The sequence below is a fragment of the Streptopelia decaocto genome (assembly GCF_964273445.1).
Source record: "Streptopelia decaocto genome assembly, chromosome: 7".
In the NCBI taxonomy this organism is placed as follows: Eukaryota; Metazoa; Chordata; class Aves; order Columbiformes; family Columbidae; genus Streptopelia; species Streptopelia decaocto.
In genome coordinates this window covers 42,416,573-42,440,615 of record NC_138661.1, presented here as the reverse complement: position 1 = coordinate 42,440,615, position 24,043 = coordinate 42,416,573, and the positions used below count along the sequence as shown (strand labels likewise).

Here is a 24,043-nt window from a genome sequence, read left to right as displayed (position 1 = left end):
TGAGTATGATGTGTTGGACGGGAAGATGTTTGCTCATTCTAGGATGTTCTGATTTCCTTCTTCAGCACTGATGCTGAAATTTGTGTTCTGATAGCTAGATATATGTATGCACCTGTGTACCCAAGAGGTGAATCTAGAATGCATCAGATATAAAGATGTTGCAGACCTATACTTTATATATATTATATACACTCACACTCCCCTATATATATGTATATGATCTGCGCTCCTCTGGATACAGAAGGATATTGAAGATAAGGCAAGGCTACTGTTGTTGAACTGGAAATGGAAGGGATATCAGTGCTAGCCTGTCCCATCCTGTCTTTTGATACCTTTGACACTGTTGATACTACTTTGAGTAACTAACTGTCCTGTCATTCAGCTGCTCGGACAAAGATGCTAGGCGAGGCTTGTGTACCCATGCCAATGAGGCAGTGTTAGCAACCATGGGTGAGTTCCTTTTCTTTAACTCTTCTCCTCCAGGGTTGTTGCTCCAGATATGTCCAGGGCATTTCCAGTCTATAGTGTATGAAACTCAAACTTCTGAATCTCAGACTTGAATTACTCAAATGCTGTCTGAGCAGAGCAGAGTGTCTAAGGATGAACATTAGTCATACGTGTTCATTTAGCCTATATGGGGACTTCTCCAAATGACACTTTGGTCTGAAGAATAGTTCTGTTTTCTTTCATTCCATACCTCATTTATTAGATTAATGATACTCTTCTTCACCATCCCCTTTGTCCTGAGGATGGTTGACTAGGGTAATTGCTACCCATTGCGGGAAGAACCTGTCAGAAAGGGGGTCTAACTCATCTAACCCCATTGCTAAGACCCTAATGCTCCTCAGTTTTCTGGGGCCTGGGTGGGAAAAAGGGTTACATATGTCATATTTTTGGTTTCATATGAAGCCAAACAAAACCCTCTGCTAAACCTTGGTGTGCTGACATTTTATTTTACATACTTCTGTATGGCGTATTAGGTGTTACAGTGAGGTCAGTATTACCCAGTGGAAGTTAAGGAGAGTGCATAAATTACCCTTGCTCTTCACTTTCAGGAGAAGGACTGCATGTCAGCTACATTATTGGAGGTCTTCTCAGCATCTTGTTTATTTTGCTGCTTATTGCTGCTTTAGTTGTATATAGGTAAGTGATCCTTTTCACCCTCTCCTGGCCAATAGTAAAATCTAGGGTTGTAAGAGAAGAAAGTTCCTGAAAGCACTTCATCTTTCTTTGTCATCATTTACAATTCCTTTGTTCTCAATTAGAAGCAGTGTTTGATGATTTTATTTGCAAGGTTTGAGTCTTGTGCCTTTGAAGTGCAACTATTATTTCAAGCCTTATTGGCTGAATTTCCTGCAGAGAGCTTATGAATTGTGGACAGGGATGTGAGATAATTCATATCTCGGTATATGTGTGAGCTCACATGCTTTCTGCCAGAAAGCTTCACCAGTTACTGCCAGTATAGCTTCTGTGCTGACATGGCAGTACCTTGCTGTACTGGTAGATGGTGAATGCACTGGTAGCCGAAGAGCCAGGTGAAGTCAGCATTCTCCTTCTCTGAGGGACAGTGAAGATTGTTGGAGATTTCCACTTGCTGAGCACTCAAGAAATTTCTATCCTGGTAGCAGGGATCTACGTCTTTTCTGACAGCTGTTTCCCTCTAGGCATAATAAGTCCAAGTTCACAGACCCTGGCTTGGGGAACCTGACCTACAGTAATCCCTCATATCGAACGTCTACCCAGGAGGTGAAGATTGAAGCAATTCCCAAACCAACCATGTACAACCAGTTGTGCTATAAGAAAGAGGTAAGAGCTGCTACTAAGGGCATGGGAGCCCAGCTCAAGCTGCTGTTGAGTATTACAGGCCTTAGTATGTGAAAATGTTGCAACTTGTCAGCATTTACCTCTAGGACAGGAGGGCAGCTTCAGTGAATTGCTCAGACTCTTACGGAAATCAACCAGCAGCACTTCTTCCTCAGTGAGCTGTAGCGAATTAGATCTGTCTTTAGCTCTCGACTTCTCCCTCACTCACACTGTGTCTTGTATTTTATTTGTACTGGGTGCTGGACCTTGAAGTACAGGAGTCAAAGGGGGTTGTCTTCCCTGGACACAGTCCCAGTTAGTGACTGTTGCACCAAGACGGCATTGGACAGTCACTGGGGAACCAGGCAGCCGGAAGGGGTTCCGTAACAACGATGCGGCTTCTGGCTGGGCACTGCCTGGAAGGGGTGGGACAGGGAGAGAACCAGAGCCCTTATTAAATGGAGCATTTTAAAGGCCCTGTAGAGGTCTGCCCTGTGTGCCACAGGATGGAGAGGGTTTAATATGGTATCTTGCAGCACTTAGTTTCTCCTCTGTTTTCTCCTCAGAAGCTTTCTTATCACTCAGATAGCTTCTCATCTTCCCTCTTCTGATTTCCGTCCACATCCTCACATCAGGTATCACTACTCTATGTATGTGTTTGATCCTGCCTCCCTCACTCAAGCTCTGTTGTGTGGCTCAAGCACTGTCCCATACTAACTGTTCTTTTTTTTTTTCCCCTGCTTTTATGTCCTTAAACCAGCTCTGCTGTATGTCAAGAAAGTATAGGTAGTTCTCCATGGCAGATGCTTTGGCTACTCATACTCTGTATGTGAGATTTGAAAAAGATAATCTGTTAGGTCACTTAGTTCATCTAGCAGGGATCACAGCAAGAGTTACACAGAGGAGAGCTTTCCCAGGCTTTGTCTTCCAAAGGTACTCTCTAATAGATTTCCCAAACTTCCCTGCCATTTTAGCCTCGTCTACTAAGGATAAGCCAGGATTATTTATCTGAGAATCTAAATACTTTCCACTTTCCCTTAATTCTGCTGCTCTTAGATATACCCAGATGTATATTTCCCCACCCCCTCCACTTTCTCATCAGGGATAGATCACATGTTCTAATGTTGTCAGTGATCCAAGTTGGACAGAATTCACTGCTTTAATCTCAGTGTGGTCCCTTTAGCCTCTGATCATTCCCACTGTTTCCCTATAATCTCCTTCCCCTGTGGCACTGGGAGACTTGGACTCAACAGTGGTATTCCAGCTGTGCTTTCCTGAGAGATCAATCTAGAATGACTCAGATGTAAAGATACTGCAGACCTAGAATCGATTCCCTGCCTTCTTTTACCATGAAGTCTGCTGGCTGTTCCTGCTTCCCCCCTCCCTTTCTTTTTTCCCCCCTTCCTTCTTAGACTCAGTGTCATTCTTATTCCCTACTGTCAGGGAATACATATAGTTGAAGTAAAAGAGCCAGCTCATCCTCATTCCCTTTCCATGATTTGAAGGCTCTTAGAGTTTGTAATGATAGCTCTTGCAGGGAAGATTTATCTCGGGTGGTAAAGAATTGAAGGGAAACTTAGAATGGGTTCTGCCATTGTGACAGTCAAAGCCAGTGGCCATTTCCATGGAGGTCCAGCCTTTTGTCTGCTTCACTGTCTACATTTCAGCTCTGCTTTGCTCTTTGCCATATTTCTCCATAGATGTATTATGTTTTTCATTCATCTGTCTGCTTCATAGGCTGGTCCTGACCACAGCTACACCAAGGAGAAGATCAAGATTGTGGAGGGGATATGCCTTTTATCCAGTGATGATTCCGAGTGGGATGACCTTAAGCAGATTCGGAGCTCCCGAGGAGGGATCCTCCGGGACCACGTCTGCATGAAGACAGATACGGTTTCTATCCAGGCTAGCTCTGGTTCACTGGACGACACCGAAACTGAGCAGCTGCTACAGGAAGAACAGTCTGAATGCAGCAGTGTTAACACAGCAGCAGCCACTCCTGAACGGCGTGGCTCACTCCCAGACACAGGCTGGAAACACCAACGCAAGCCCTCCACGGAGAGCGAGGTCTAAAGTATGCGTGACTTTGGAAATGCTCGTACCCTCCCTCGCCTCTGCTCTGCACAAAAGACAAGACTCTGCCTGCTAGGCAAGGAAGGGCACAGAGACCAGCCTCTCTTGCGAGGGGCCCAGAGACTGTGTTTGCCTTTTAGCAAGGAGCCTGGGCAGCTGTGCTGTTGTGGTTGGAGAGGGAAGATGGGTGGGTTGGAACCCTTTTGGCTCATTTTCACTGTCTGTGGTTTATTTATATGTTCCCTTTTCCTGGAAGCTGCCACATTAACTTTTGCAGTGACTCCTCTGGCCTGAATCTGGTTCAGATTCTGTGTTATCTGGCAACCACCAAGTCCTGTGCCATCCAGGTCATGATCGATGCCCATGAAGAGAGCAGAGCTGCCTCATCACTATCTCCTGGTCACAGAAGTTCCCCTAGTCATGCCAGCACTAGCAGCACTCTTTGAGGCTTTGTGTTGAGTGATCTCTGGCTTGAGAGAGGTCTTGGAATAGATGGGGTATACTTTGGGGCTCAAGGGGACCCTGGCACAGCATCAGGTCACCTTTTAAAGGCACAAAGTGAGTAACCACAGTTGCCGTGACTCGTTTCATGAGAGCATCACTGCTTGCTTTCCCATCTGCTAGTAAAAACTGTAAGGAATGCTCAGATTGGAGCGCTGTGTCTGTTGCTGGCAGTGGACACTGCTCCTGTTCTCCCCTTTCCTGTTAAAACATGTTTCTGCTCTGGAAAAACGAGAGTCAGCAAATGGCCCTTTCAGAGCTGCTCCCTGTGGGTACTGGAGTCCAAGTGCTGTACATGAGGAAAGAGGAGATTGGTATAGCTCTTAGCTCTACAGAGATAATGGGAGGAAATGGATCTCATCAAGACCCAAATTCTACACTTGTCGTTGCATAACTGACATAAAATAAAAAAGAAAATTTTCTAAGTTCCCAGCAGTCCAAATTCTGCAAGGCCCTAATTCTCTTGGCCTTTAGGACCTTTGATTACTGTAATGAGGGAAAAGTGAGAATTCCTAGGTCACGTATTTCCCAGGAGAGTGCTCAGTGCTGACAGTTAGGAACTTCTTTATTATCAGGCTGAGCGCATTTGACCTAGGATAGGAGACAATAATGAGGGAGCTGTAAGGGCCATTTTAAGAGAGTTGTTTATCAAATAGAATTGCACTTTGAGCTCTTCCATTACCACTAAATAGCTCTCCTTGCCAAGTCATTTTTTCCCATCAGCTGCAAGAGCCTCGGTTGTTCTCTGGTCTCCAAGGCCTTTGCCCTCTGGGGGGGATGTAATCCTACCCTTGCATTTACACCCCAGCAGCATCTGGAGCCAGAGCTTGCATGCTCCCACAGGCTATTGCCACCTTTTCATATTCTCTTGACTTCTCTTGTCATCTCTTGTTTCAGAGGGAAAAAAGATAAAATATCTCTTGATGCTGCTTCAAAAATGAGATTTACATTGACACCTCAAGTCATATGGTTACTATCATAGTAAAATATTAAGTGCTAAGCCACATACTCGGAAGCAGAACTTTCCAGTGAAGAATCCCTCATGGCAAATTCTGTAACCTCTTTATCTCCTGGGAGGAGGTCAAGTACATTCCCACCTGTGGTATAAAGAGAGCAAAGCATATGCTGGGGGTGTGGGGAGGATGCATCTCCTGTGTAATATTTTTCCAGCTGGTTAAAAAGAAAAAAAAAAAAAAGGAAAATCCATCCTGCTCTGCTCTAACTTTGTTCATGTACTAACAGTCCTGCTACCCCTGAAAAACACAATAGTTTCCAGTGGGTTGGCTGTATGTTTTACAGCAGAGGTAGCTTTGCAGAGAGGGGAAGGTCGCAGCATTGACCTGGCTAGGTGGCTTGAAACTCTGTAACTGCACCATTGGGCTGACTGGTATATATTCCTGTGGAAAATGAACTGGAGCTAAGGCTTGGACATTTCCCTGTGTTTATGTGGGACTCTTCCCTACTCACAAAAGGATTTTTTTTTAAATTAAATTTTTATTTAATTATTTATTTGACTCCAGCCTGGGAAGCATTGTGTTTTTTTGGGCAGATGCACTTCTGGATTGAGGTGTGGACTCGACAGAACTGAGAAGGGAGTGTGTATCACTGAGGCAGACCTTGCCTGTCTAAGCTGCCTCATGCAGGGGCAACACCAGAGGGCTGAAGTGTAGGCAGAAGAATAGATTGGAACAGAAACCATGTGTGAGGGCTGGGGCATCAGAGCTGGGAGTGAGTAAGTGGATAAGGGGAGGAAGGCTCTGACTTCTAGGAGAGCAGGGTTTCTTTGGGTTTGGAGAGGAGGGCCTTCCCCAATAGCCTACGTGAGTGTGCACCAGCATCCTGAGGTGCGATAGAGATGAAGGAAAACATCTGCCTGGATATGTCACTTGAGGTTCAGTCAGCCTCGCAAAATAATTGCTGTCTGAGTTGCAAGTGCAGAATGGAAAAGAAAACCCAGTCAGTCTTTACAACAACTCATGGTGCTTGTGATCTCCACTTCAAGAAATATTCTCTGCAGCTTCTTAGGAGAGACCCTGCACATTCCAGCCTAACAACCATCCATAACTGCTCTCTGCTTCGTTCCTCAAATGATTATGGCAAAGAGGAGCAATAAAATTTCCTATGGCCTCTCCTCTACTAGTGAGGTGGGCAGAAATTAGTTTCTTTTTCCTAGAGACAGCTCCAGTGAGATGCTGCCTGGGGAGTGCATCTCGGTTCCCCATTTTGGGGAAGAAAAGACCCTTGTTGCACTTAGGATGTTAAGAATGTAGAAGGGCCACTGGAGGATGATCTCTTGCGCACTGATTTACTATGTAAAAAGCAAACCTCTCTCCTGTCTGTCCTGAGCTAACGTCAGTGATTTCTGTGTGTTCCTGTGTAATGGTTTTAATGTTACTCACTGGAGACATTGGACTTTCTGGAGTTATTTAACCACTGTGTTCAGTATTTTAGGGGTTTATGATAATTTAATATAAATTTAGCTTTTCTTAACCACTCTGCCTGGCTTTTGTTTGTGAATCATACACGTTATTTGGACTCTCCTTTGAAAGAGGAGTTCCAAACTCGTTTGCACAGAACCTCAACTTTGCTTCATTTGAGAGGAGCAAGAAGGTAGGAATAGGTCTGGGTTCTTTTGATAATCTGATTGCAACACACACTTCTTCTACCACTACAGCTTTGAATCAAGGCCCAGATATCCACACTCACACACTTGTGCAAATTCCTGCACACACATAATACCTCTCACCCTGCCCCCACCTTGCTTCTTTTCCATTTTGTTATCATTTTAACATGACAACTGCAGAAAAGGATGTTTGTCTTTTGGTAAGTATTAGGACGGTACTGGTCTCCAGCCTCTGCCCAGTAGTAAATAAAGCTCTGAAGAAGAGCTGTTGTTCTGTCTGTAAGGGATTTTGTTCAAGATTCTGTTGCATTTTTATAAGAGTTTAAATGGTGTGAAAGACCAAATAGTGAATGAAATATTCAGTAATAACTGACACTGCAGTACTAGTGCTAATCTCTTGCCTCATTCTGTCTCCTTATGATGAAACAATTACCAAAACCCTTTAAACCAGCTTTATTCCTGCTCATGTCACCACTGAAGCGTAGTGCAAAAGTGGCTTCCCTGAGGTCACACAAAACTACAATCATTGCACTTTAGTTAAAAAAAAAAAAAAAAAAAGGCAATGCTGCTGCAGTGTTATGGGCAGAGGTGGCACTGTAAGATTAATTGCAGCTGTGTTGATGGCACACTTGTCATCTATTGTGATTACCCCTAAGAATTTTTCCTTCACTTCAGCTGAAGTGAAGAAACTGGAGGGATAACACACAGCTGCCACAACACACAGTTACTGCTTTGCAAACTCAGAGTAAAGATATTAAAGAAGAGAAAGCCCAACCTGCTCCTGGAAGCTGAACGCAGCCAGGAGCGCCTTTTCCTTCTTGCTCCCCTTGTCCTAACAAAACTGCCATCAACCAGCTCAGAGCTACTTGAGCCCTTCGGGAAAAGGGGGCGGGTTCTGCGGTCCAGCACGGCTGCTTTAGGCCGGCGCCCCCCGCCCTCACCGGGCCCGCGGGGGCTGCCGGGGGGTCCGAGTCTCCCCTCAGCACCGCGGGGCGGGCGGGCGCAGCGGCCTCCTTCCCTGGCGCGCTCCACTGGTGCCCGAGCTGAGCGTACCAGGCCGCAGGGCCGGGCGGGCACCACCCCCGTGCCGGGGCGCTCTCCCCGCGGCGCCGGCAGCGCCCAATAGCCGCCTCCGAAGGGCGCGGAGCACGCATAACTGCTGCCGGATTCAAACGGGCCAATAAAATCAGCGAGTGCGGGCGTGGGTGGGGCCGGCACCGGCCAATGGGCACTGAGGACACTGGGAGGTGCGGGCGGTGTTAGCGATTTCAAACCCTGCCGAGGAGCGGCCGGACACTCGCCGCGCCCGACCCGCCGGCTCCCAGGTGAGAGTCACTGTTGTTGTCCCTTCCCCAGCGGGGACTTGGCCCTTTTCTCCATCCACCGCTGCTCCCCGGGCCCGCAGGAGGGTGGGGTGGGCCTTCCTCCGCCGCTGGGCCTGAGCCTCCCATGCCTTACCTGGGGAGTGGGCGCGGCGCGGTCCCGAGCGGCGTTGACGTCGCTCCACGGGAACAACCGGGGTCCCTGGGCTTCGTCTGGAGCCGCTCTCGTGGCTGGGGGAGGCGCGCGCTGCGACCGCTAACGGCGGGAGGCTGCGGCCTGTGCGGCGCCGCTCGCTGAGGCTGCCGCGGCGCGCGGGCGTGGGGCCGTAGGGTGCCGCGGCTCAGGCTGCTTCGCTGCAGTTGTCCCCGGCGTGTCATCACCGTGGGCCTAGGCGCGGTAGGGAGCTGCCGGGATCTTGCCTAGGCGGCGGCCGACAGTGTGGGCCGGAGGGGCTGGTGAAGGAGTCGGGATCGGCCCCTTCCGGCTGCCCCTCGATGGAAATACAGGCCTGGCATCTTCTGTTCCTTGAGTGGGCGCTTCGGGAGGCTGCGTGCAGGATTGGTTTCCCCTCTAAAATGACCTGCGGAAAACGTTCCATGAGGTGATTTCAATTTTAAAGTGAAAAGCATGAGCTCATCTCCGTTTCTACAGGTCTGTTGTTGGGCGCAGGTGTTACTCTTGGATCTCCAGGGTCCCTAACCAGGAGGTGCTTCTTATTGAATCTTCTCTAGTGTATGGGACTACAGGAGTCTGGACAGAAATATGGGTCTCATGTCCCCCCTCTGCCCCTTTATATTTTATTCTGTTTCTGAGTCAGAGTCTTGTGATTCTGGTAGCTTTCAGGTTGGCTTTTACAGGGTGTTCCTCCTGAAATTGGATCTCTGTCAGTGAGAGATCCAAAGTGTTGTACAGCAGAGGCTGAAGAATTAAACTTCTGTGCTACTTAAGCTGACCTCAGCCTTGTTCAAAAATAATTTTAAAAACAAATCACTAACTCATCTATTACAATTTTCTGATTTGTGTCCCGCATGTATCAGCTAATTATGCTGCAGTTTTCCTTTTTTTGCTGATCTATTTTTTCATGGTTAGTGTTGCATCTTCCAGCGCTACTGCTAAACTGCAGTACTGTTAGAGTTGCCATCTGCAGATGAGAAAGGGTTGAGTAGTTGTCAGGATGTTTGGCTACCAGCTATGGGAGACCTTCCCTATTTATTACTTATGTATCAGAGAAAGTATTGCTATACACTTTCAATGAACATATCTACTAGTTTGAAACTTTAAAGATGCATGTTTCTGAATGCTAAAAGTCTCAAATAATGAAGCATTCTAAAAGGCTACTCATAAAAATCTGTTATTAAGACTTTGCAATAAGGCTAAGCCAGAAAGAAGAATGATTTGGTGCAAGTTGCCCTTACAGTTTTGATTCTTTAGCATCCAATAGCAGATCAGTTGATTGTGGAAAAATTAGAATTTGGTTTGACTTTCTTGCCCCAGCCAGGCCTGGCCTTTCTTCAAGCTTTGCTGTTTTGGTAGCTTTCCCTTGTGTAAAACTTATAGATACTCTTTTTTTTTTTTTTTCTTCCCACCCTGTTTTCAAGACTTGCAATAGGGTTAAACTTTTTAAGCTACATCAAGAGGGTGATATATCAAAGCGGAATCAACAAAAAAAAAATGGCTTTCAAGTACAATGAACTGGTTCTAAATAGATTGTTGTAGATGTTTTGAAGGTAATTATCAAGAATACAGAGTTGGGAACATTGACTAGGGGACCTGCTATGGAAAAATATATTTATGTGACACTTGCAGAAAAATAAATTAAACTTGGATTTCAGAAGCATGGGAAATTAGTGAGTGTGCTTTACTTCTGTACTGATGTGAGACTTCTCATTTGAGAGTCTAATATAAAAAATGAATGCGTTGTAATGGAACATGGTTGCTAATTCTAGTATGCATATGACTGGTATTTGGTGGGACTTAACCTCCACACTGGTTCTTGTCCTTTCCTTGATACAGGCCAGTTGTGCAATCGGGGCCTGTGCTTCTGCAGCCCTGGCCTGCCACAGTGGAGCTGATCATATCGCACTCATGTCGATTAGAACAGTCAAGTCTTGTTTCCATTTCATAGTCAGCTCACAAAACCTGACTTAGAGTGTAATGTTAAAAGTTGTTTCTCTCTTGTGCATCACAGTGTGTGTTGGGTGATAAATGTACAGCTGAAATTCACTTGGCATGTTCTAAGTTTTTTTCAGTCAATCTTTTTTTTTTCTTGCTACCCTGATTGTGTCACCAGCAAACTGTGACACCTCCGTTTGCCTCTTTTTATAAATCTCTTATGAACATCTTGAACAGTACATACAATTAGAAACTGCTCTGAATATTTTGTGAAGTAGACATAACTGTCTCTCAGTCTCAAGTGTCTAATTTGGAAGATATTGTTGTGTAGGATGTATGACTTGAAGGACCCTTGAGAGATGTAAATATTTGTATACCTCCTAATTAGGGTTTTAAAAATCATGGTCAGTGATCATCTGGTTCCCTTTTCTTCCCCTTCCTATATATCTCCTCTGTTCCATGGTATCAGGCAGATGCCCTTTTCTGTTTTTTTTTATAAGAAATGTATAAACTTTCTATTGCTTGTTTGTAAACTATTTAATGTAAATGGTTTGTGATGTTTCTGCCAGGCCATTTGCATCTGTAACAAAATGTTTGGTTTCAAGACATCACCATCTAAAACTAATATGGTGGTGTTGCTGCTGCTTTGTTGTAGACTGTTCCAGTCGTTCATCTTATAGGGGTGGAGTTCTAAAGAGTGACATGGGAAAGCCTCATGCCCTTGTGTTTAAATTAAGCATTGCCTTGAAGTGAGCAGTGTTGCTGTGGCTTGTTTGAATAAAGAGTCTCTCAACCTGAGCAACTGTGTGTTGTTTGGGGTTGTCTCTATGACAGCTCCATTGCTGCAAATGTCAAACAGTGAAAAGCAGAAGCTGTTGTGCATGTTTGTGCCTCCCTGTTGTAGTGGGGGAGGTTGAGATGGTTGAACAAGTAACTTGGATGATTATTCAGTGAGGAGCATGGCTGGTGCTGCAGTGTCCAGAAGAGGCTTCTTTCTTCAGCTAGCTGAAAAGATGTCTGAAGAAACACAGCCTTGCATCATATGGTTCAGTGTTTTTCTCAGGAGGAAGCTATTGATGCCTGGTTTGCACCATACCAGATTCTTCAACTGCCCTTGTCACTGTAGAAAGGCATCTCAAAATGTCAGGCGATGTGCTGGAGAGATTGCTGATGAATCAGCTCCACCGGAGCACTGTCATTACACATCTCACAGCAGAACATGGAACGCAACGATAGTGCGGTGCCAGGCTATTTGTTCGTACCTCTTGTGGAAGGTACTGTGTTTCTCGTTCTTCACAGCAGGCCTTGCAGTGCTCCGTTCTTCAGTTAGGGACTGCTGGATGATGGTGGCCTGGCATAACATCTGGTCCATGCTCGAACAGCTACCTCTGTCACCAGAATTATTGTTCTGACGGGAGGGGAGTTCAGGGCTGTGACTCATGAGAACAGCAGGCCTGGTGGGCCGTGCTGGTCACCGGCCGCCGCGCTGGGGAGCCGAGCCGCAGGGCAGGTGCTGCAGCCGCCGGGAGGGCCGGGGAGAGCCCGCCACCGCCGGTGCGGGGGAGGGAAAGGGGGGTGTGACGTGCCAGGGGCTGCCGTGGGGGCAACGCGGCGGGGCCGGTAGCCCCGGCACTGCCCTGCCCGCCTTTGTCTGGCCCCGACGCGGGCCGGCTCCCCGCCCAGGTGCGGCCGCGGCGCCCCGAGCCCCGCCCGCCGGCGGGGAGGGGCCCGGCCCAGCCCGCCCCGCGGCTCCCCGCCCGCTCTCGCCGCGGAGCCGGGCCGGAGCTGTCAGGGTGAGTGGCTGGCGAGGCCCGGCGGAGCCGCGCGGGCGGTGCGCGGCGGCAATGGCGGGGCCCGGCCTGGCCCTGGGGCGGCGGCGGGCAGAAACAATGCCGGGCGGGCGGCCTGCTCCAGTCCGCCGCTGCCCCGGGCCCCGGCCGCGGCCTGTGCCACATACCCGCTGCCGCCGCGGAACGGGAAAGCGCTCTGGGCTGCGGCGTGCGGGGGAGGAGGAGAAGGGGGACAGCTGGGGCTGCGGGCGGGGAGCCGGTGCGGAGCGGCAGAAGTGGAGGGGAGCTCTGCTGGAACGGGCTGGGGATGGCGAGGCCGCTGCTGGTCTGGGGGCGGGGAGGGAGCCAGGGCCGTCGCTGCTGTGTTGGAGGGTGCTTCGCTTGGGGGAGGAAGCTGGTGGTCATTCCTGGGGTGGGATATCTCTGCGGGAGCTTTCCTTCATTAGCAGTTCAGGCCGTTCTTTTAAAGAACATCACATGAGCCTTTCCGTGCGTGAGCTCTGTAAACACCTTGAGGGATGGGAGAGTTTGCAGCTCATAAGCACAGCCCCACTCTTTCACTCCAGCCGGCCACACTCAGAATTGTCCCAGCACTCACAAACTTGCCCGTGGGTTGCCCTTTTCTCTCTTGCCCCTCTCTGCTCTCTAAGACTGGCTTCACGCCAGGCTTACCCATGCAGTAAGAAATAGCTTGTGCTCTTAGCAGTAGCGGAAGGTCAGTTTATTTTGCATTGTCTTTCGCTTTGAGGACGTTCTTTTCCATGCACAAGTTATTTTCAGAGACTGTGTGCTGAAATATATTTTTCTGAAGAAATTAAGTATCTGTCTCCCTTACCAATAAGTTGCCATTTGTGCTATTAAGTTGTTCCTAAGCTGAGTTAGGACGTATGAGTTGAAGCTGGCAAGAGAGAATTTAATGCTGTTTACTCTTTAATGCCATTTCATTGCTGCTGAAACAGTAGCTTCTCTTAGCTGCCATCTACTCAACAACCTGCAAAACAATTCCTTTTTAGCATGCATTTCTCCTATTTATTTTTTCATTATTCTGAGGTCCTGCCTTCCTTTCATCAAGAGTCTGTGTATCTTGCATCTTTTAATTCATATTTTAATGGAAAATCCCAACTTCTAAAACTATAGGAAATTTTTATTGCCTAAGCAGCAAATGGTCTTCTGAGTTTTTTTTAACCTCTTCTTTTGTCTGTCATCAAAAGGTATGTGGACTGAAGCTGGAAAGCACACTTACAGTCTGACTGAAAGTTCTTCTGACTCTTTGCTGCTTTTGCACATATTTATAGTTCAGGGTTGTTAACTGGACTTCAGTTTTCCTTTTGACTATGTAGAATTTACCAAAGCAGTTGCATTATTTCATTGACCGATTAAGCCATAGTCCTTGGATTTGTGTGCTCTTCAAATACTTAATGTGTCCAGGTGTTGTTTAAAATAAAAATGTAACTTATGAGTACTTGAATTTTTCAACTTATTTTCTGAGTTACTGGGCTGTACTACTGAGGAGTTCTGTCTGCTGAGGAGTTCAGTTTCACTTGAAATGTAACATGCAGCTATACTCTTTCCAAGTACGTTCCCTGCTGTATAGGAACATTTTGAACAGATTTTTTTCCTTTAAAAAGGCCTGTTTTGCTTTCTCAGAACTTAATCTTTTGAGTAAAGTTTTTGAGAAGCTTTCAAAATATCAAAATGCTTGATGCTGTTCTGGTGCACAGTGATGTTCAATAGGTAGAAGTGAGTAGGAAGAAGTGGACAATCAGTCAGCATCTGTTATTGTTTAGTATAAAATGGCTTCATGGTTTGCCATTGCACACTTTATGTAGAAAATGCTCTGAAAGCTGAAATTTCACAACAAAATCAAGTGATAGGTGATAAATGATGCTTCAAAATAAAACACATTTAAAGCTGTTTGCAATGAAAGGATTTTATTTAGTAGTTCCCCATACTATGACGCTGTAAGGTTGATGCTAATCAGCCCTCAAAAATTGTAGCAGAGACCTTTTATTTAGAAACTGAGTTGGAGCTGTTTAGAGCGGTGAGTGGTTAATCTGAATTTTCATGTATTGACACTTTCCCATAGTCTTTTAATGTCTTAATAAATTAGCTTCATAAACTTACTTATATTTGGTGGGGAATTCTAACTTTTACATTTGAGATTCTTGCATTTGTTCTGCCTTGTAAATATTTTCTACTCTTGCTGCTTTCTCATGGTCTCCCTTTGAAAGGCATCCTGTTCTTTCCTTGATGGTCTTCATTTGCTCACTGCTCCCTAATATAAGAACTTGTCCTGCCAAGAACTGTCAGGGGGGATTTGTTGTTCATCTCCATTGTAGATTCCTCAGCTGACTTGCTTTTGGAAATTTTGTATTGACCATGTTAATACCAAACCTCTCTCACAAAACTTATTTTGGTGGTTCAGTGACTTCAGAGGCCTTTTTTCTGGATTAAAAAAAAAAAATATCGTTACTGAAAGACTCAAATCTGTTTGTTCTGAGTTGTGGTAACAAGAAAGCTATGTAGGTCAAACACTTCATTGCTGCAAATTCACTAGGAATAACATAATTTAGCTGCATTATTGTATAATGAGGCTACTTGGATGTTGAGAGGTAATGGCTGGAGGTTTACGTGGTTTTGCAAAGCAGCTTTAAAAAAAAGGGTTTTGTCAAATGTGTGATATTCTGTGATCATACAGAACCCAGTGACTTAATTGAAGGGAGAAACAAGAGTCTTTTATTCTAGTAAGTGCAAGATGTAGACAGTACAAGATCTTGGCATTAGGACAGGCATGAGCCATGATGAAGCTAGAAAGAAGGGATGTTTAAGAAGGAGCTTTCCCTCTGTGACCATGGAATACTTTCTGATAAATTGTCTGTTCTAAGGGGATTTGTAAGTTATTGGGGGGATGGAGAAGTATAATTTTATTACTATTTTTAGATGCCAGATTCAGCACAGAAGGCAACTTAACCCATTTAATAATTGAAGTAACTGTTGTAGATGTTACAACTAAAAATAGTAGGGGAAGTGACTTGACCAAACTGAAAAAAAATGGGTGAGAAAATGCTCACTGTTTCGTGGTCATCTGTCTCCCCTCCCTGTCTTGTCAGTCCCTCAGTTGAGTACATTATGATGTTGGGAAGGCAAGTCCTAGATCCTTTTCTTCTAGTTTTTATAATGCTTCTTGAGGGTGTACAAGCAAGAGGTCACACTTTGTAGCAATAAATTGCTGGATGAGCGTAAGGGTTAAAATACTTCTAAAGTGGTTTCAGCCTTGCAAGGGGCCAAGCCTTTTTAGTAGAGTTGCTCCTGGCTTGGGTTCGAACTGATTTTAGTATTGTAATATGGTAGTCAGTGTCCAACAATAAAGTTTTTGTTGGTGGGACAGATTTCTGTAGAAAAATAAATATTTCTTTGTGTTGTTGAAGTAGGAAGTTCATGCTGCTGATGGTTTTCTAAATGACTGGGGTGTAGATGGGGGCTTGCCCTAGTACAGGTGCTAAAACTCTTATTCTGGTGTTTCTGCTGCTGGCAGATGTGTTAGTGCTTTATTTCTTATTGTGTTTTCTTTGTGAATAACTATTGTCCTTGTATTGGTTCCTTAAGTTCTCTTCAACAAAATACTATAGACAGGCAATGGCTTGGTTACCTCCAAGTTTCTGGGTGAGATTCAGAACTACCTGATGTCCTTTTAAGTTCACTCTGCTTATCCTTGGCAAAGGCATATGTGAGTCTGGGAGAAGACTGCTCTATTTATGTCATCTGCATCTATGCTGGGGAAACACCCCATTATTTCTGTTGTGCATGTTCAGATGGAGGTGCTTGGCAGCAGAACTGAGTGCCAGAGGGAAGTCTGCTGTGACTGTGTTCTCATTAGGGCATTCCTGCATCCTTCACTAGGGTGAGCTATTTGAAGTTTTTTATGTGAATGCAGTCTCATTATAGCTTTTGGAGAGAAATCATCAGTCATAGAGGTAGAGTTTTAAGACCACCTCCATGTTTACCATGAGTGTCTTGCTTGGCGGGGGGGGAGGGACGGTGGCTTTTTTTTTCCTTTAGTTTTAAGGGTGTGTTTGCCTTTTTAAAATAGGTAAAATGCTTTGAATTTTAATGAGCAAGTTGTTGATTTGTATTTAATTTTGAACTCTCTTTCAGTAGGCTGAAGGAAGGGATAAGAGAACAAATGAGAGGTTTGGGCAGAGAAAAAGCAGTAGAGTTTCAGAAGGGTTTAAACACATGAAAGTGGAATCTGTTGCAAAAGGCTGATGGGGTTTCAATGCAAATAAAAAAATAGTAACTCACTTGCTCTGACTTATGATTTTTTTTTTTGTTTTGGTAAGGCATGTCAAAGCTTGAATTTTCATTGTAACTTTTAAGTCAGGGTACCTTTTTCTTGTCAGTTCCTGACATAGAGGAGTGGTGTGACTGGTACTTAACACAGAGCTGTGTTATTTTTTGTGTATTTGGTTTGGGTTTTGTTTTGTTTTAATAAATTATACATTTTTAAAACATAGTGTACCAGAATTAACTTTTCAATAGCATGGGCTATAGGTAGCCTGACTTTGTGTACTTCATTTCTTACATAATGAGCAGAGTGATCCCTTCATTTGCCATAGTCTATAGTTCTAGAGGTTGTCAGTCCTCATCTTTGGCCCTCCTAACAATTTTTTTTGTTGTTGTTACTGTAAAAGCAAACTTCTTAGTACCACTGTGCAACTGTGCTGATGTCAATAAAAGGGGTCCACATCACTGTTAGTGAGATGAGCAGGGCAAACCATAATAATGCTTGAATATGTTTGTTTATATGTGTAGTCAACTTCTGTCCTGACATTGATTTTCATTATATTGCCATTGGGCAAATCAGTAGGTTTATGCCATTTTAGGGAGACCAGTATTAACATCGATAGGAATTTATAAATATTCAAGGTAAGTTTCATGTAGTTTGGTGGGGGGGTGTGTGTTGGTAGCTGGTGAGGATTTGGGGGGGGGTTGTTTTTCTCTTTTGGTGGGTTTTTTTTTTTGGTAGGGTTGTTTTTTTTGTTGTTTGTTGTTTTGTTTGTTGTGTTTTGGTGTTTTTTTTTTTTTTAATAAGTATCTTCTAACTTAATCCAGGAAGGAAAAAAAAAAAAAGTTTTTATTGTAGACTGTTGCTAGCTTAATTTTACTGTCAAGTTAGCTGTATGATAGTGTTGTGTGGCTGACAGAAGGCTTTGAAGAACTTGCTTATATTAACTTACACCAGTGAAATTACACTCCTACTGCCGGGAGTTAATTGTCTGCAGGGAACCTCTGTGCATTAGGTGAAATACTTTGTAGGTTAAGGTATCCAACTTTGCTGGTATAGACAGAATTTGCATGAGGAATATTCTGCTAGTATGGTGCATTTATATGCCTGTAGTGATAAGTTGTTGTATATGCCGGCCAGTTTTTAGAGTTTTGGTCATCTTGATCTGTGCATTTGGATTGGTATGCTGGAAGGTGTTACTCCTCTGGTTTAGTTTTGTTTGTTTGTACAAATAATGTTGGGAGCCCTGTCATTACTGCTGCTGCTATTTTCATTTTGCTGGTCTCCCTGCATCATGCATATTATCTCATTATTCTCTGAGCAGCCAGGTTAGTTGTATAGTATGTCTGAGATGAACGTTGAGCCTGAGGTCTCATCTCTCATACCCTAATGGTCCTATCTTAATAACAAGGAAAGGGGGCTGGGGAAAGGAGGAAAACACTTAGGAACTCAAATGAGTAAGGATTTCAGCCCTGCGTGTGGTAAGAAATTGATCTCTTGTTGGCAGTTGCTGATGCTGGCTACATTAGATTTAGGGCATAAAGTGGCCAGCTTGCAAAAATGGGTTCTGTTTCTCTCACAGTGCTGTTTGTAAAGCTGTTAAAATGGCTGTCCTTACACTAGCACCTGATTATTTTTTGACACTGATTCATGGCACCAGTTGCTGGAAGCATGTGTCAGTAGGAGTCAGTTTTCTAGTGTTGATGGGTACTCATTTTGTTTTAGCGCCTTAATCATAGTACATTCTTCCTCAAGCTTAGATGGGGTTATATTTTGCATGCCTTCTTGGCCTACTAACACTTTCAAAGATTGAGACTTCTAGGGTCTGAAATATTAGAAAGCAGTGCAATTAGTAATATTTAATGGCTTCTGGTAGCCTTCAAGGGCCAGCAGAATAGTGGTCTAGTTTTAGTAGTGCACATCTAAATATAGTTACAGACTTGGGAGAGTGGGTTGTGTGTTAGCGATAATTTGCTACAGAACTGTCTTTGTTGTTTGTTTTTCAAGTAGAAGTATGTTGCAGGTAGCATCTCACATGTATTTTCCGATGTTCTAACTTGTCTCTGTCTCCACAGGACTTAGTGTAATTATAGAGAGAACCTGAATTAAAATGGGGGACGACAGTGAATGGATGAAACTGCCCATTGACCAGAAATGCGAACACAAGGTAGGAAGTCTTGTCTTTGGGTTTGGCTTGCTGTATCTCTCCACTGTGGTGATTCTGTGGTACTCCTCTGTCAAAGCACACCATAGTTAGGGAATCCTGACAGCTGCACAGTGTGCATATAACAGGTCTGAAATTGCATCAGTTCTATCTAACCTAGAGGCTGAATAACATTGATTAAGCAGAATTTAGTAGCATGATAATCTGTATGGCACAAGCTTGTGTGCTGAAAGATCAGTGCACTCATTCATGTGAAGAACTTACTCATCTGTAGCTGAAGCTATTGTTGGGCTCCCACCTACTCATCGGGTAGAGCTTATGAAGAACAGTGGGGAGGACTGGTGTCTCTCTATCCAGGTCATTAATGGTGGGAGAAGAGAAAGTATTTTGTCCTGTTGCATGTTATTCATATAGTCATTGAAGAGAAGTCTTGTACACTTTCAACTATGAAGAATTTTGTGAAATTGGTGAGTTGATTGTACTAGCACAACATTTAAATGTCTGGTTTCTGCTTCCAGCTGTGGAAAGCCAGATTAAATGGTTATGAAGAAGCCCTTAAGCTCTTCCAGAAGTTAGATGATAAGAGTCCTGAATGGTCCAAGTATCTTGGATTGATAAAAAAATTCGTGACAGACTCCAATGCAGTAGCTCAGTTAAAAGGACTGGAAGCAGCACTCGCTTATGTTGAAAATGCTCATGTAGCTGGCAAGTAAGTGTCTTTTTCTCACTGTTAGTAGGTTGCTGTGAAAGTTTAATGTGTCTCTCTGTGAAAGGCTTTAGATAAGTTGTATGGTGGCCACTAACAATTCTGATCTTTAGTAGTAAAGGCGAAACTTGCTTTCTGATCTAGAGAATTTGCCAAATGGTAGGTTTTCCTTGTAGGTGGCTTCTATGTGCATGCTAACTTCTCAGAAATTACTAACAAGTGTTCAAAGAAACTATTAAAGGCAGTAGTAAAGATTTTTGAAATGGTAAAGAAAGTGAATTAGTAATTTGATGGCATATGCACTGTTAACTGGAATAGGGATTCTTGTTTGAAAGAGTTTGAACATGCAGGGAGCCTTTCTTTCAAGGGAGATATTAGTGTAATTAATTCATTGAATAAAATGTAGGTGTTGCATCCAACTTAACCAACACAAATCTTCATACCTGCCAATTTCTTCACAGGATGTTTGTTAGTATTTTACTGTTCTCTAGCCTGTGAAATACCCTGTATTCCTGAGGGTAAAGTAAAAACACCTAATGGGCCAGATCAGTGCTTTGATCCACTGACTTTGTGACCTGATGAATTAAAGTCTTATTTAAGGGAAGGGAAGAAAACAAACAAACTCAAGGTGCTTTTTTTTTTTAGGGAAAAAAAACCCAAACTAATAACCTTCAAAACCTGTTGATTTAAAAGAGTTGTAAATAATTTAGTTGATTGGAAGCTTTGAAATAGAAATTAAATTATGTACTGGGATTGTTCACCAATACTGAATGTTAGTTAACTAACATATGGAAATCTGGGAAATGGTGTTTATTTGTGGACCTTAACAAATGTGTATTAATGAATATGCTTTTGAGAAACTGTCTGGTGTAGTCCAGTATTGGGAACAATTTAACTAGCACTCAGTCTGCAGGGGTCATTTTGATTAAACTAGAGATTGAAGTCACCTATTAAAAATGGTTGTTACCTTCAAAGTTAACTTAGAATTTAGTCCCTGTTATGTGAGACTTCGCTGAGTTTTCATCTGTTTTGGGTGTTGTGTGCGCTTTTGTCTGTGGATAATGGTGTAGAACACCTAATTCACTTAAATGTTCCAAAAGTAACATTCTCTCATCTTTCAGGACAACAGGAGAAGTAGCGTCTGGAGTTGTAAATAAGGTGTTCAATCAGCCGAAAGCCAGAGCAAAAGAGCTGGGTTTAGATATATGTCTAATGTATATAGAAATTGAGAAAGGGGAAGCAGTACAAGAAGAATTACTAAAGGGTCTGGACAACAAAAACCCAAAAATCATAGTAGCATGTATAGAGACTCTGAGGAAAGCACTAAGGTAAGTTTTTAGTTTGTGGTGGTTTTTGTTTTTTGGTGGTGTTCGTTGTGTTTGGTGGTTGTTTGTTGTTGTTTTTGTTTATTTGTTTGTTTTATTCTCCCTTACCCCAGCAGTATGTAGAGTCTGATTTGTTTTTTAGGTCATTTTACCAGGTCCTTGTTATTATTGAATAGTATTATTGAACTACTATTTTGTGACACCAACAGTTGAGAGAGCATCATGGAATTTGTTAGATGTGAGGGGTGCCTTTGTTGTGTGAGCCTCATCTGGATCACTTTCATCCATAGTAGCTGTTTACCCAACTTCATTTTCACAATGTACATCTGAAAGAATGGGAGGAGTAGTGTATCTTGTTCCAGACTGTGGAGCTTCTTTTCTGAATAGCTGAAAATAAACTCACTGATGGGAAAACTAAAACATAGTCTTTTGTTAAAACACACTGTTTTCCTCACTGATGTGAACATCTTTAATTGGGTACACTGTGTGTGTTTTTTGGAAAAAAAAAACAAACAAACAACAGCTCATTGCATGGTAAGTTTCCATTGTCCATATAATTTATTAAAAAGAAAAGCTGATAATGCTCCCTAAAAATCAAAACAAATTTAATGAACCTGGGGTAGTTTGTTTCAAGATGAGATTAGGAGCATCTTTTTTGTTCCACTTCAAGTATGTTTGCTACCTTTGCAAGTTGAGTGAAAAATACTGTGGTTTTATCAAATTCTTATATTTGATGTATATATTAGATTTTTTTAAGGAAAGTTAAGTTTGGTATTAATGGACAGAATACTTTTTTTTCTGAAAAAAGTAGTTCATGTGACAACTCTGTAATACAGATGAAGAGTATCTTATGCTAAGTATTTTTTAGACAACTTGCTGAAGCACATGTGTAGATAGTCCTTGTTAAACTAATTGTTTCAGGCTTCTCTAATAGAAGTCAAAATAAAGTATTTGGTTTAGCACATTATCAGTGCTTCTACTAAGTGAAATGACTGTCCCACATTTAAGAATATATTTTAGCTATTTTAAATTGCTTTATCTAATCAAATGTCCTTTCAACAGTACAGTGTAATTAGAAACCTGCATAACCTTCCTCAATATCTTTCAACTGTGTCTATAAAATGTGCCACATCTGCCTTTCTATATGCAGTATTTTATTACCTTTAGGATGGCAAGATCAGTTTACCCCATGGAGCCTTGTGACTTAACCTTTGTCTTCTGCTTCTGAGCAATGTTGCTACCTAACTTGGTCTTGTGCTTTGACAGGGTTTCTGCATTGATAAAATTTGTCTGTGTTGTACCTAGGTGGATAGCTTGAGTGCAGAACTAGTTTAGCTTCTGGTGGTTTTTGTCTTGTGCTAAGGTTTCTGTTCTTGTGGTGTGGAACAAATTAGATAATAATATATTAATTAGATAAAAATAAGAGAATTTGCATAGGCACTTTTTCTAACACACTTTTTTTTGAGTCATGGTAAAAAAAAAATAAAAACCTTAGGGGAGTAATTTGTTCATGATCTGTATCTAAGTTGGGTTGTTTCTAAGTTTAGCACTAGAGTTTTTAGAAAGTGAGACATGTAAGTTTTAGTTCTTGAGCTGCCATTTTACTGGCTTTTTCATGTGCTTGATTGGAGGGAAGCAGAAGAAAAGGTCTGAATGGAAAGGTTAATTTGGACTTCTCGAGGAAAAGAAATGCTTTTGAATAAAAAAAAATTGTGGCTTCTGAGGTGATTTAGATGTGATGCTTTAAGAATTGTAGCAGTTAACTTTACTATGAGCATGAAGAGAGAGTTTGTGTGTTCTCATTTAGCAGTGACTGAAGAAGTTTAGTGTATTAACTTCAACAAGTTATAGAAGAATCTGCTGACAGGGTAGGGTGTTTGTCTGGGGAAACTTCCTTTATGTGTCCTTTCAGCAGCACATATTTCAACACGTGTATTTTCTGTGACGATGACCCAGGCCTCACTATAATTATCTGGTCCAACAAGTGGAAAAGTGACTAATGCTTTTACTGCAGTTTGTCTCCAAGGATAGACAGAGGAGATTCTATTCTCATTTATTTAAAAAAAAAAAAAGTAGGTCATACAAATTCTGGTCTAAGGACACTTTTCTTTTTTCTTTTTACCCCCCTGGCAAGGGAACATATTTAAGCAGCAGATTGGATTAAGTGCTTTGAAGTATTTCAGAGGCTTGATTTTTGTAATTCCAAGCTGAGCGTGGAAGGTAATTATGGTAGGGCAAATATTTTACAGTAGCTTAGCAGCTTCACAAAATAATTGCTATAATCATGATTTAAGTAAATGATACAATCTCTAAATGTGCACTGAAAGCGTTGAATGGATTGTTTTTAAAAAAAAAAAATTAAAAAGTGGATCACTCTCTTGTTCCTACCAGGACACTGATGCTATTCCATGTTTTTAACTTTCAGTGAATTTGGTTCAAAAATAATCTCCCTGAAGCCAATTATTAAAGTATTGCCAAAACTTTTTGAGTCTCGGGAAAAGGCTGTTCGAGATGAAGCCAAACTCCTTGCTGTGGAGATCTACCGTTGGATAAGGGATGCTCTGAGACCTCCATTGCAGAACATAAATTCTGTGCAGGTAGGCAGAAAGCAGTTCTGTATCCAAACATTTGAGAAAACAGTTCCATTCTCACCTTCCCTGATCCTGTAGTGTTGGGCATTCTTAAAGTCAAAGCTGGAATTTTTCAGTAACAGCAACATTTTTTAGCTTCTTGTAACTTTACCTACAATGTTAGTCCCTCTTTGTTACTTGTAAAGAAATTGTGACAATTTTCTGTTGCTCTGAATATGTGTGAAGTTGTGGGCCAAACATTATATTGAAACTGAGGAGGGGCTTTGAGAAGTATAATAGTATTTCTTGGAGACCTAACCCAAGGGGGAATGGTTACCCTTATAAAAGACCCCTGCACCTAAAGTCTTCAAGTCAACCATTTTCTTTCACTTTTTTTTTTTTTTTTTTTTAATGCAGCCAGTCAGACTTGTTCTGGTGGTGCTCAGGATGTGACTGTTCCACTTCAGGAAGTGGCATTACCTTATGATAGATAACTGTGCTAGTGCAGATGGAACGCTTTGTTATTTTAAAACTTTATGCATCCTGGCCTCCTACCTGCTCAAGTTAATTGTGTTCAGGTGGAAAGCAGTAACTTTCTGGAGAAAGATTAAGCAAACAAAACCCACAAAAACAAACAAAACAACAAAACAAACCCAACTGTCTCATCAAAAGTAGCTCAACATGTTTGTTTTGTCATAGTTTTAGCTTGTGATAGCATGTCTGTATCCAGAAGATCTTCCTTCATGCTCAACCATTTTTATTTTAAAG

At 42.8% G+C, this 24,043-nt stretch overlaps 2 protein-coding genes across 3 annotated transcripts in view; both read left to right on the top strand.

The window, feature by feature from the left end:
• The window catches only part of LRP4 (LDL receptor related protein 4), an 84,230-nt gene extending 77,362 nt beyond the window's left edge, over positions 1 to 6,868 (top strand). For both annotated transcript variants that reach the window (XM_082059200.1, XM_082059199.1), the window contains exons 35-38: positions 383 to 450; positions 1,056 to 1,143; positions 1,665 to 1,806; positions 3,541 to 6,868. In XM_082059200.1, the coding sequence (XP_081915326.1) occupies positions 383 to 450; positions 1,056 to 1,143; positions 1,665 to 1,806; positions 3,541 to 3,876 (634 nt within the window). In that variant the 3' untranslated portion in view covers positions 3,877 to 6,868. The remainder of the gene's footprint in view (positions 1 to 382; positions 451 to 1,055; positions 1,144 to 1,664; positions 1,807 to 3,540) is intronic.
• Positions 6,869 to 8,253: 1,385 nt separating this feature from the next.
• CKAP5 (cytoskeleton associated protein 5) overlaps positions 8,254 to 24,043 on the top strand; it is a 52,093-nt gene continuing 36,303 nt past the window's right edge. Inside the window, exons 1-5 of the mRNA XM_082057409.1 lie at positions 8,254 to 8,325; positions 18,586 to 18,677; positions 19,193 to 19,383; positions 20,502 to 20,708; positions 23,131 to 23,302. Coding sequence (XP_081913535.1) covers positions 18,621 to 18,677; positions 19,193 to 19,383; positions 20,502 to 20,708; positions 23,131 to 23,302 — 627 coding nt within the window. The 5' untranslated portion in view covers positions 8,254 to 8,325; positions 18,586 to 18,620. The remainder of the gene's footprint in view (positions 8,326 to 18,585; positions 18,678 to 19,192; positions 19,384 to 20,501; positions 20,709 to 23,130; positions 23,303 to 24,043) is intronic.